Source organism: Amblyomma americanum, chromosome 1, assembly GCF_052857255.1.
Source record: "Amblyomma americanum isolate KBUSLIRL-KWMA chromosome 1, ASM5285725v1, whole genome shotgun sequence".
NCBI classification, from domain to species: Eukaryota; Metazoa; Arthropoda; class Arachnida; order Ixodida; family Ixodidae; genus Amblyomma; species Amblyomma americanum.
The window spans coordinates 100,656,362-100,669,995 of record NC_135497.1 but is presented as its reverse complement, the minus strand read 5'-3'; the positions used below and the strand labels follow the sequence as shown (position 1 = coordinate 100,669,995).

Genomic DNA, 13,634 nt, shown 5'->3' with positions numbered 1-13,634 from the left:
AAGCCCCACCGGTGGCGGCACCTTCCATCGCAGGGCAGTGGCGCACCGCTTAACCGCTCCGCCACTGCTCCAGGAAGGGTATGAGGACTCCCAGGGACCTGTGAATTTGAAGTAGCGAATGGCCAACGCCGCATATATGGGCATTATTAACCCATTAACGCCATCGCGTCACACCCTTTCTTCCCATTCCCAGCCAAGCTCTTCGAGCTGTATTTTTGTGCAGAGCAGCAGCTTGCTTTGACGCGTCGTTAACTGTCACAGGGGCACTCCCGATCCCGGCCAGTCCGGTCCCGATTGAAGTTCCGAATGCGTTTGGTTTGCACGTTCCCACTGGAACCCGATTGGCGAGTTGGCCAGCTTGGTGACGCTGCGTGTTCGCGTAGTTTTACGAACGATGGCAAGCAAATGGGTTCATGATCGAATTAAACTAAGCGGAAGCACTTCTGATCGAAAGTCCTGCGGCTGTGACTGAGCTGTACAGCACGCATAATAGCCATACTACCCGCCCGTGCACGTGGGTGCTGCGGTGGGTGACTGCGCAGGCAGGTGCGTAGCGTTAAGACATTTGCGGAAGTCATGCTGCACCGAATAAAGTTAATTAAAATTTTCATTGCTCTCATGGAGTATCTTCTTGTACGTTCCGTTTCTAGCTTTCGTTTTATTATTTCCCGCTCCGCTCGATCGAAACTCTCGCTCACGCTTCGGGAACCGACTTTGGGGTTGAGCAGGATCGGGCTTGAGCTGGAATGAATTGGCCGCGTGGCGACGCCGGATCTGCATGCAGTTCGGTCCCGATCGACTCGGTCGTGATCGAAAGGTTCGATCATCCCGCTTCTGTTTCGTACCAATAACTCATGAGCGATACTCTGATAGCGTCCCTTTAACGTCAAGCTGCATGTATCATCCGAGCACACTTGCAATAACGACCTCGTGTACAAACGCGGTAACATCCGCGATTATGTCCGGCTAATTTCGAATGCAGTGCGTGTCTTGTTTGTTATCCGCGGCCCCTCGTTGGTCGTTGGCGTCGAGCCCAAGTAGCATTGTCTTTCTTTTTTTTTTTTTGCTATGGTTAATGTTCTCCACGTAGTGAGCTTCCTTTGGATCAGGTGTGAATGTTGTCCCCTGCTGCCAAATACGGGAACAGCCGTCCCTTGTAGTTAATGAAGAATGAACCCAGTTCGAGGGTTTTGCTGTAAAAATAATGTTTGAACTGATTCCCGGCTCGCGCAGTCATCCCGCTCCCTGTTCTGTTTATGATTTCAGTGTTCGCGAGGCGCTGCCACGCGCCGAAGGACGTGATGAATGAATTCGGGTTTCTCGCTCACGTCCGAGAGAGACACCCGAGAGATGCACGTTACGTCGACGCTCGAACGTTTTCTTTGATGCTCGGGAGGCTGAAGAAACAGCAAGTTACACCTGCCGGGTGTTCTGAGAAGCGTGCGCAAATCGATTTGTTCGCCGCCTCTCACCTTCCTTGCCGCTGCTTGCTGCTGCGTATCCCGCTAGTGGGCTGCTGTCGCTTTGCGGGAGACGGTGACAGGCGACCGGTCGGTTTATCCTCTGGGTGCGATGAAACTTGGTTGAAAGCAACGTCAACGAGAGAAGAGCGGAACGCCTCCGTTAAACCCCTTCTTTTTCTTTCTTTTTTTTAAGAAAGAGGATTGGCCGGTGTTGTGGTTTTTAAAGTAATAAATTGCCTGTAGGTGGCGCCATTGAAGTTCAAGCGGAGAGTTTCGTTTTTTTTTTTTACCCACGGGATAGCTTTGGAAACTGGCTGTTTGTAGCCATGTACGGTGTATCTCAGAAACTGCCGCACTTCCCGTGTCACTGATCTTCGGCCGACTCGTTACGCGTGCTTCGGCGTTCTTGAATGAATCACTCGCTCCTGATTCGTATGCGAGCAGCGGTAACTGGCCGAGTACATGTCGCCAGCCGCACTTCTTGGCGTGCTTCTTTTTTTCATCTCCCGCGGATGAATGTGCCTGTTCGTGGATTTTCAAGCCAGGCTAAGAGTAAAAATAGCCTCACGTGCCGTTACTTATTGGGCCGTTCTCAAGTTTCGAATGATGGACCATTTAGCGTGTGGGTAACAGAAAAACAGAATCGCGGACTACCACCGGAACTTCATTGGCGGGTCAAGCTCCAGTATTATGCCGGCCGCCGCGGTGGCTGAGGGGTTATGGCGCTCGACTGCCGGCCCGAAAGACGCGGGCTCGATCCCGGCCGCGGCGGTCGAATTTCGATGGAGGCGAAATTCAAGAGACCCGTGTACTGTGCGGCGTCAGTGCATGGTAAATAACCACAGGTAGTCTAAATTATCCGGAGCCCTTCACTACGGCGTCCCTCACAGCCTGAGTCGCTTTGGGACGTTAGACCCCCATAAACCAAACCAGTATTATGCCAACTGCTTCATTTTTCAGTATACAACCTCCAACATATTGAAATTCTTCTTCATGGCGGGCTTTTGGAAGCTGCTCTGCAGGCGGTTGTTTGCATGACATGCACAAGCTTCACTTTCTAAGAAGTAGTGCTATTTAATACAGATTTATTTTCTCCCTTCATTTTTCTTCCGTGGTCGCGGGGTGTTCTGCACGTGTTAGAAAATCAGTTCGGTGGTGCGCGAACAATTTGATTACAAAGCTCTCTTCAACTACAGTGACTCGTGTCAGTGTTTGATTTAAACATCTGTCCCCAAAGGGATCTGCTTCGGGCGACGTAGGTGAGGGGTACTTGTGTGTGCTCGTGGTCCACTGCACACTCGCAGTCTGTTCTGCGTCCGGAATAGCCGGCTGCGTTTCCTTTCGACTTCGGTGGGTTCGACTCCCGCTGCCGGCCGGTTACCCACCGGTTTCCCCAAAATGGGTACGAGCCATTGTCCGGCCTGGTGCTCGGCTTTCTATGGACCTCCTTCACCCCGCGACGTCACGAAGATGCGGTGGCGCTGATGTTAGCAGCGACTTTCGCATGGTAGGCAAAACAGGTTCCGCTTGCCCGTGGCTACCGCAGCTACCGGCGGCTGCTTCAAGCCTGTGCACTGCAGAAGCAGCATATATTGACCAGCTGCGTCACTGCTGGATCCGCGTAGTAGCATAAAAAATATTAAATTAGCCTCGATAGGTTTCTCGCGCATAAATGCCGCATTCGGAAACTGGCTAACAGGCAATGGGCCACGGTAGTAAAGCGCGAAGTCTGGGAGTCGATAGGCACTGCCACTCAATGCACTTAATGCATGCAAGTTACTGCGTTCATTCACCTGAACTTCAGGATAGTAGGCTGATAATTGCTCAAGGAAAAAAAAGACATATGTAGCTGCACACGTACTTATCACCTTGAGCCGGAGTGCACGGGGCGCCGACAGGTTCACTCGCCCCCAAGGAATGCGTTTTTTTGTTTATAGCACACCATGTTTAAATGGCGCGTTTTGTGACATTTAATAGTTACTTGAAACTGTTCCTTGATATGACGACGTAATTATTTCATTCGAGTAGAAAGAAGTCTGGTAAGTTGTGTCAATCTTGCGCGGTCGCGTTGGTGTGCTTAGAATAGCGTACCTTAAGTGTGCTAAACGCCATATGCTTTTTCATTGCATCATGCATGTGTCATGTTTCATGAGGTAATACATGATCGCGAAGCTTCTTTGGAAAGAAGCAGCGCAGGCGTGCTACTAACAGACACGTGGCGAGATTGAGAGGGGACGCGGCATGAAAAGTGTTTTCGTTGTAACTAAACTTGGTGCAAATATGAAATTCCTACGCTAGTTTCAGTCATTCCTTTTATTTATAGCTATACCTGGCGCAGTTCTGGGTAATTATAATTAACACCGTCAAGTCCCCCCAAGCTAGGTCTCTAATTGAGTAGATAGTGCGCAGTTTTTTTTTATGCCAGCATGTGCATAAAGCCCTGTTCTGTATGATGACGCGATTAGTTGTTTTTCTATATGATCAGTACTTATGCATGCATAGTTACATGAAAACGTTTCTCACAAAAAATAACTAACACAATACTGCACGTGTAGGGAAAAAAATCGAGAGATTTATTACGCTCCTCAACGTCTCAGGAATAGTTTGCGACAAATGGAATCATTTGATTTTCATGCGAATTACGAAGGTGAGTGATCCAGTCGCAGAAAATGTGAGAGGTCAGAAAACGAACCTTAAAGTTTATTCCCTCGTTTATGGCATCTTCGCTTTCGCTTTGGTCAAAGAAATGCGGCACTGAAATCAAAGAAATTACCTCACAATTTTTGACGACCACACATCTAAAAAGCGTAATTTATAAATTTGTACTCAATATTTTGCTATAATTTTTCGTCACGAAACTAGACTTCAGGGCTAGGAAAGGAAATAATTCTAGAAATCAAAAATTTTCACCAAATCGACCAGCTTAACAAGAGGACAAGTCGGCCTGGCTGGTGCGTGGTCATGCGGCTAACAACAGCGCTAAGCGAGACAGGAGATCGGGGACACGACTCTGTCCCCACTTTTCGCGCAGCGCGACACGTACGTATGTCAGCAGACGACGAGCGCATGTCTGCTCCGGCGAAACAACGCCAGCACTTCCCCTCACTAGTGTCCCGAAGTAAAATCATTCCGGCTAGTGCAGTGTCAAAACTTGTTTTATTCAATGCCTAGCGCATAAATAAACGGCAGGAACGCTTTCTACATGTTTACTCCTAACCATATATACAATACACAGTGGCAAACTATTTCTCTTTATAGGCCGCACGTGGACAACGCGAGCTCGTGTACTTCGACAAATTACTAAGTTGGAAGCATCGACCATTGCTGTGATTCGCAGAAACTGGAAACGCGCCTACAGGCCTTGAAAACCCGCGCACAACACATATCCGCGACGCCACTCCCCGACCTTTTGCCTACCACGAGCTCGCTAGCGACTGCAGCGCCACCTCGTTTGTTTACAAACATGCAGGAGGTCCATAGGGTGCATGGCTTGGCAAAGGAGCCTGCGCCTTCAAATCCCGTCACTGTGGGCTTTGGAAGCGTTCCCAAGCTAGCAAGTTTGGGGACGCTTTCCGTATTCCTGGGCTTCAACCTACATGTGAAAGATCCGCGCGCGGTTGCGTAGCAGCTTTCTGGGCGCGCGACTTCCCTCAGTGCGCTTCATGCTGTTCGTGTGGTTGGGTTCGCGGTGAGCATTGCGAAAATGCGAAGGCGGTCCCCTAAAGGTTCGCGTGGTGTACCTGTACGCATTGCGGGCAGCTCTGCTCCTGGCTGCGGTCAGCGCCGCCGTGCTCTGTTCCGAAGTCGATGTGGGGAAGCCACCCGGCGGGTGGGTCGCGCGGCGTTTTCGCGAGAAGCGTGGTGGTGTGGGCGCGGCCCGCGGCGTCACGTCGTCGAACGTGTCGTCCGCGCTCGACGGGCTTCCCGTGGGCTCCGCGGGCGTGGGGTTCTGGGAACGTGTCGCGGCAGAATGAGGCCGCGGGTCTCGGGGCTCCCTCTGCGCGGCCCAATCTCGTCAGCGCACCGTGGGCACGGGGCGGCCTTCGCCGCCGCGACACTCGCGGCTGACCGCATTTGCCGCCCAGCACGCGATGTTGTTGGTGGCGGTGGCTATATACTACAGAATGCAAAGCTTTTGTTTATTTTTGGGAGCCAAACGACTGTTGCTTAGTGAGTCAAGCTAATATCTCGCTTCAAAACGTTCCTCATGACGATGTGCAGCGTTCATTTTTTTATACGCAGTTAATTAGAAAAGAACAACCAGAGCGTTAATTGGAACACATTGAACAGTTTATGTCCGCAAATACGTTTGAACGAGTTGTCTGCCTGACCAAACTTAGCTCAACCACAAAAACGGTGCTCTGCGGCTAATATGTGACATCAGTATAAAAAAATGTGTTTGATAAAACTATGTATAACCGGTATAGGCGAACGCTGTAACTGCTGAGATGTACACCCTTTCTCAACAGTTTATAGCCCAGCGGTGGTTTGCTTCTGGGTCGCACCGTGTGGCTTCCTATGCATTCCTCAGCGTTCCAATTCACTGGAAGGTAGGAGGGCCTCTGGTCATTTCACATCCGGAAGTTACGACTTCCACGGATGCTACGAAGACCCCACTGCGCCGGCTTGGAAGCAAACCCCACGGGCTCCAAACTTTCGACAAAGGCTGTACATTGGACGGAAATAAAAGTGCCCGCAGTTGGCCCCGAAGGTTGCGGTGGTTCCTCGACCTTCACGCTTCGCTTTTCTACAGAAGTTCTGGTTCAGTTGAAATTCGCAATCATGGCGGCTACTGCAGCAGCATGTCGGCGCCTCTGCTGCGCGCGAGGGCTTCTAGAAACGTTCGAAACAAATTCCCGCAGAGAAACTATGTACGGAGCGTATCATGGCGGGCCATTTAACGTTGCAGGGCAGTCGACAGTTCGGTTATGTGCGGCAATGAAGTCAACCTTGTGGGTTTTGTTCATATTTTCTGAAATTACTGCAATCCTCGAGGATATTACAGGCGAGGTCGTATAGATAACTTAAGCATTAATTTCGACCGGGCGTTTAATTTACAGGCCCTTAACACGCGCAGTATGAGATACAGCTTCCGCAGCCTGTGGCCCCGCTCATGGAGACGCGACCATCCAGTGCCTTCTTTTGCTTATTTATTTAGTTGCCTTTGTTGTATACGCATGTCAGTGGCGGATTTGTCATTTCTGAACCGCTTAATTCGTTGGGATTTTCTCGTGTGTTTTCTTCGTTTGTTCCCTAGAAAAGGAAGAGCTTCTAAATGTCGCTTCTCTGGCGTCGATGTCCGCGTATGCAAAAAAAAAAAAGACTTGTTCGTGCTTGTTTGGGACGTCTGTCCCCCACCTCGGTTAATCGCCTGTCACGTTGGTGCGCCCTGTGGGGCATGCCGGTACAAACAAAAACTGGAGGGCACACTTAAGCTCCGCCTTAACGGCGTGAGGCGATAGCGTTAATGGGTTAATGCCAATTTATACGGAACTGGTCGTCATTCACTAATTTACATTCATAGATCCCTGGGAGTCCTCATACCCCTCCTGGTGCAGTGGTGCAGCGGTTAAGCGATGCGCCACTGCCCTGCAATGGCAGGTGCTGCCATCGGTGGGACTTGTGAGACTTGGGTTGCTCTTTCCGAGCGACCTCTCGCGAACAATTATTTAACTGCCACGGTGGTCAGTTAGTTCAAAATACGCTGGGAAGGTTGTGATGACGCCCCGGGCTGACGTGCCTTAGGGCCACATAGCTAGACCACCTAGGTTGCTTCTCTGGGGATTTTTTTCGTGGATTTTTCGCTTGCGGTCAACGACGCCGACACCGACTTTTCTGCGACACGAGCTGCTTAAAGCTATCGCGTTTTTAAGGCGAAAGCCTTTAATGGCTCATGCTCGCGTCCGTCCGTCCGTTACGCTCTTGAACTCGATAGGAAAAAAATCTTCGTGCACGGTGAGATTCGAACCGCCATCCTTCCGTTCCGCAGCCGAGCGTGCTAACGACTACACTACTTCCTACCAACTCATGCGTAGTTCTCCTTGTCTAGGACGCTGGAGAGTGTTTGCAGTAAGGCGTCGAATCGGACGGATGCCTCCCAAATGTCCTCCGGTGTTTCCAGCATTTAAGATTCATAAACAGTTGTGTACTTAATTAACATCTTAACCACACATCAGTGACACAAGCACCAACACCGCGCTAAAGGCTTTCGCCTCACCGCACTTTAGGTCAACAAACTGCCCCCTGAATTTTTTGAAAGATTTCAGTCACTGTACTAAAACCTCTTCTGGTGGTTCTGCTGCTATGCAGGGTCGTTTTGGCGGCTGGGATTTCCGGCTGCGGCTGTTGCATTTATGTGGAGACGAAATGTAGAAAAAAAAAAGGCTTTTGTACGGCAATGTCGGTGCACGTCAACCGACACAGATGATCAAAATCAATATGGCGCATCCCGTTATCTGGTGTAGCTTCGGCGTGCACGTAAATATTTTTTTTTTCATTACACTTGGGGAAACAAAGACAATAAAGAAAAAAATTGTCTGCAATGCCAGTTCGGTTCGCTGAGCAGTTTGACGCGTGTTCTTTGGAACCTTCGTGCGCTCAACCAGTCCCGCATTCTTCAGTCGCCGGGCACGAGGTCGCGAGATCGAATCCCGGCAGTGGCGGCCGCGTTTCGATCGAGGCGAAACACAAAATGACGCCCCTGCGCTGTGCGATGTCAGTGCACGTCATAGAACCACGGGTGTTCTATAAATGAACCCGGAGCCCCCTCCACTTCGGCGACTCTTTCTCTTCTCCGCCTTCATTGCTTTCTTTGCGGTACGGTTCGTTTGTCCACCGTGAGTGAGATAGAATTAATGTGCCTTTCCTTTCCCCATAGCCGATTATATGTGTATATATTTTCAGTGTGCTACCATGCACTATAGAGCTTCCACCCAGCCGCTTATAACCGTTGTCTGTGCGGTCCCTCTGTGTGGACAGGTTGTGATGACGTCACGAGGTCACGCGACCTAGCTGGCCCACCTTCCGCCTAGGTTCCTCCTCTAGGGATTTCGGGGCTCTAGCACTAAAGCCCCCACTCGCCGATTTCGCCGATGTTTGTCCGACCCGCCGCGGTGGCTCAGTGGTTAGCGCGCTCGACTACTGATCCGGAGTTCCCGCGTTCGAACCCGACCGCGGCGGCTGCGTTTTTATGGAGGAAAAACGCTAAGGCGCCCGTGTGCTGTGCGATGTCAGTGCACGTTAAAGATCCCCGGGTGGTCGAAATTATTCCGGAGCCCTCCACTACGGCACCTCTTTCTTCTCTCAGTCCCTCCTTTACCCCTTCCCTTACGGCGCGGTTCAGGTGTCCGCCTATATATGAGACAGATACTGCGCCATTTCCTTTCCCCAAAAACCAATTATTATTATTATCGCTGTTGTTGTTGTTGATTGTCCGGTCCCTCTGGGCTTGGCAGCTGGGTGCACCCTCCTGGATGGAAGGTGGGCCACCTAGGTCACGTCCACCAGATCGTGAGCAAAATGCCGACCGTGGCATGTGGTATAGTTCAGTTAATAATTAGTTGGAGAGGTTGCTCGGGGAGAGCAGCGTACCTGCTTTTCACAAGTCCCACCGGTGGCAGCGCCTGCCATCGCAGGGCAATGGCGCTTCGCTTAACCGCTGCACCACTGCGCCGGGTGTGCGGACTCACTGGGATTCATGGAAGTAAGGTAGAGCAGTGAGAGAATGAAAACCGAATCGCTGGCGCACCTAACTCGCATCTGGCCTATAGCCACGCTAAATCGACCGCCATTTTATTCCCGTTGCGTGGGTGCCAGGAATGCCAGCACTTCGTAGTTGCGAAAAAGCCTTGTCGGTCGGGGCAGCTCGGCCGGGCTCTGTCTGGCTCGGATCTAATGGACTTACTACGTGTCGGAAGCGCTGCCACGTTCTTGCAGCATTTCACGTTCGCCCCACTGCTTGAAACCCTGCAACTACCCTAGTGCGTTTGTCTCTTACGGCGGCAGTGAACGGTTGTCAGCTAGCGCATCCGTATTGCGGGGATTTTCCAGGGTCTGGCCGCAGCACGCACACGGTTTTTTTTTTTTTTCGAAAGCGCGGCTCGTCTTCCTAACGCAGCCTGTGAATCCATGCAGAGCGGACACGCGCGCTGGAGCTTCAAACCCGCGGCTGCTTTGCTCGCTGCCCCGCCATCGATAACACTGCGGGCTTCTGTCCGCCCGAGCTCGATTTCCTCTGGTTTCTATATACGACCATCTAGCTGGGGATTGGCTGCTGGCTCTGCTGGCTGCTGGCACTGGGGATTGGCTCTGGCTGCTGTGGTGGAACTACATTGCTGCTATAAAGGGGCAGCAGTTGGTCTGCAGGGAGTGCCAAAGCGAATGAACGGAGCGCCCTGTGTCGATGAGCCTGCGCGTAAACATCGCGTCCGAGGTGCGTTCTCTCTTTTTCGGGCGAGGTCTCGATCCTCAGTGTACTTTGCGGTCCCACACTGGTCGCCCTGAACGATGGCACCCGTGATGCGCTCTTTCGCGACGGATGCCGGCGCTTTCATTGGTGCTGTGACGGAACGTGATGCTATGAAGAGAAAGCGGATCGAATTCCACTCGAGTGCTGGGCACTTCGAGAGCGAGCACTCGCGCGCCGGACCGGTTGAGTCACTATTGCTTTCATTTCGGGCTATACCGAACGTCACCGCCATTTTTTTGCTTATTTTTGGCGTTTCATGCTGCTTCTGTGATCTCGAGTACTTTTTTTTGTTTGCTCACATAAAACAAATCTTTCTCGGAACGTGTTGCAAGAGTACGAGGTGGTGTATGTGCGCATCTGCCTGAACACTGTGCTATAAGTGTTGCGGTAAAAGCCGGTCTCTGCCGCCTGCGTTTCCATGAAGACTCGTTTCTAGCGCGCTCGGCTGGACCTTGCCGGACTTTGCCAGGCGAGCGTGCTGTGCATCGTATAGCTTGCGAGCCTCTCGCCGAGAGTCGTCCGTGGCGTGAGCTTCCTGGACCCGGTGCGGCTGTGGTGCGTCAGGCGCTGTGCCGACAAGCGCTGCGCTGGCAACGTTGCAGAAATCCGGCGTGACGCAATGCGCCAGCGAGGTTTCCTGAACGCGGGTTGGGGGAAGGCGGCCTTCTTTTTTTTTTTTGATTTTCTCAAATTTTGCCGTTTCGCGCACTCTCCTCCGAGAAGCACTCAAGTCAGGCCGTATGGCGCGCCAGTCTCAAATAGCATAGCCATATGTAGGTCTCGCAGATGCTATATCCGAGTAGACGCCCGTGAAGTAATTTACTGCGGCTCTCCCGACAGCAGGAAAACCAAAAAGAAAGGTCAAGTCAGATGTGACTTAATACTGTAATAATAATAATACTTTGGGGTTAACGTCCCCAAACGACACATATGGGATATGTGCGACGCCGCAGTGCAGAGTTCCGGATTAATTTACACCAAGAGCTCCTTAACGTGCGCTGACATCGCACAGTACACGGGCGTTTTTGCGTTTATCCTGCATCGAAATGCGGCCGCCGCGGCTGTGTTTCACTCCGGATGAGTTGGCCAATTCACTTAAGGGCAAGCTGATTAAACGACTTTCGGCTTTACGCAGAGAAAGCACATGTTGTATGTTGTCTTTTTTCTTTTTTTTCTTCGAGGAGCATAAAATTCGTGAGCGTTCTGATCTTTCCATTCAAACGAGGGAACGGGACGGCACTGCCGAAAAACCGTAGTAATTTCTTGATGTTCCTTTTTTCATGGGGAAAAAAATGAAGTAAGGCGAAACGGGAGCGGCGAAAGACTGACTTAGCAATTCGACTGGGCGAGTTCCACTCGGCCAGATGTAGCTATCGCGTCACTCCAGGTTTAACCACAGCTAAACCACGGCCATTTTTTTATTTTGCATTAGATCTGTTTTCGGTGGGCCGTGATGAAGCGGTTGTTGCCAAATTAATGGCAAAAATATGCGCGAGCATGGTCACACGAGCTACCACGGTGTGCTGGAAAAATTCTGGGCGCTGCCGGTGTAGCTATAACGTCGGTGCTCGTGGGTGGCGCCCTCGTCGCTAGCGCCCCGAAGGCTGGCTGCAGGATATGCGCCCGGGCTTTGAACCAAATTGTGCCATCCCCGCACACTCTGCGCTTGGTGCAAACGGGACCACCGTCCAATCTCATTGATATGCCGCAAAGCACAGGGATAGGGTTTGATGTAATATAATTATAATTGGTTTTTTGGGGAAAGGAAATGTCTCCTATATCGGCGGACACCTCAACCGCGCCGTAAGGGAAGGGATAAAGGAGGGAGTGAAAGAAGGAAGAAAGAGGTGCCGTAGTGGAGGGCTCCGGAGTAATATCGACCACCTGAGGATCTTTAACGTGCACTTACATATATTTTGCATTCCGTGGCAGGGCCGGGATTCTGTTTGACAGTTACTGAATTGTGAATCTGTGCGTTTCGTCATTGTCTCCCTCGGTATTGCCCCAATCCGCCTGTCGACGCGGCGGGCAATGGGCATGAAGTAGAAGAGAAAGCATTCTTGTATAATACCGGCCTTGGCGCCTACTGGAGATTTGTCCTGGGAAAGTTACCTCCTTGGAAATTGGGGGGAGGCGGGCTTCTGTGTTCCTGAGTAAATAGCCGCTTGTTTCGGAACTCGGCGTGAGGTCTTGTGTGGGGTTCGCATTCGGGATATTTCCGGATTGGGTGCTCAGAGTAGCCCCTTTTTGTCCTCCCTGCGCAGAGCCTGACGGGGCATACTACGGCGGTGGAGTGCGTCAAGTTCTGTCCAGCGGAGGAGATGGTCTGCGCGGGCTCCACCTCGGGAACCGCCAAGATCTGGAACTTGGAAGCTGCCAAAAGTAAGTGTCGGCCACTTCGTGATGCGCTGTGCTTCGATTTCTGTGGGACCGGGGAACCGGTATCTGGTATTTCCCTCAGTCTTGTACGCACAGCCCCCGCGCAGCTCCGGATCGTTAAACCCAGCATACCATAAGCACACAACGTGATATTCATCGTATACCATGCCACACTGTACGAGGCATATATAAGATTTTTGTGTGCATACGTGCATATGTACTCTGCAGGTTTTGCTGTTCGATATTTGTTCTCGTCATGATCACATTTACTTCATTGGGCACGGGCAGAAGAGTACTGTGTGGAGTTGACATCTTTCAAGCATTAAGTACGCCTGAACGAAAACGGTTGCCATTTATTCCGAGCAAAATGCAAGCCGTTTTTTAAAAAAAGTTAGCTCTGCATACGTGGAGCCGGAAGAAGAGACAACCCAATTATGCACACGTAGCCGCAGAATGGGCAAGAACGCATAGTGCGTGCGTGCGTGCGTGCGTGCGTGCGTGCGTGCGTGCGTGCGTGCGTGCGTGCGTGCGTGCGTGCGCGCGCGCGCGCGCGCTCGTTTCAGTATAAGCCATGGTGCCCGGAGTCCGCAAACTTGCTTCATGCGCTGCGTTATCATTCACTTGTCTCGATGACTTCGACCCAGAACTATAGGCTGTATGTTAAACGTATACACATTAAGCCAGCAGAGTTACTTGTCGGACAGCAAATGCAATAATAATAATAATAATAATAATAATAATAATAATAATAATAATAATAATAATAATAATAATAATAATAATAATAATAATTGGTTTTTTGGGGAAAGGAAATGGCGCAGTATCTGTCTCATATATCGGCGGACACCTGAACCGCGCCGTAAGGGAAGGGATAAAGGAGAGAGTGAAAGAGGAAAGGAATAAGAGGTGCCGTAGTGGAGGGCTCCGGAATAATTTCGACCACCTGGGGATCTTTAACGTGCACTGACATACAAATGCAAAGACGCAAAGAGCTCTTGTTGGGAATGACCTATTCTGTGTCGCAATTTATCTAGAATTCTAAACCTTCAATGCCGCATCAAGTTGTGACTATTGACGCGCTGCATTTATTCCCCTAAAATGCTTCGCAGGGTAATGTAATGAACAAATCGGTGGTAACTGAGGTTTTCGTTATGAACTTTCACAACAAAACTTTCCAACCCAACCGCTTGAATACCTTCTGTAAATATAGTGTGGCTAACAATTGAGAGACTGTGCCGCCATGCGGGACACCTCTACTGATTCTTATCTCATAACGTCTCCTCTGCAGGACTGTGATCACGCTGTGAAGTCCCCATAGACATTTT

At 50.9% G+C, this 13,634-nt stretch overlaps 1 protein-coding gene across 8 annotated transcripts in view; it reads left to right on the top strand.

Annotated features, from left to right (window-relative positions):
• Window positions 1-13,634, top strand: part of kat80 (katanin p80) — a 170,740-nt gene that overhangs the window by 79,190 nt on the left and 77,916 nt on the right. For all 8 annotated transcript variants that reach the window (XR_013310730.1, XR_013310731.1, XM_077646390.1 and 5 more), the window contains exon 3: window positions 12,195-12,312. Coding sequence is in view for 6 of the 8 variants with exons in the window: in XM_077646390.1 (XP_077502516.1) it covers window positions 12,195-12,312 (118 nt within the window). In the remaining 2 variants the exon portion in view is untranslated. The remainder of the gene's footprint in view (window positions 1-12,194; window positions 12,313-13,634) is intronic.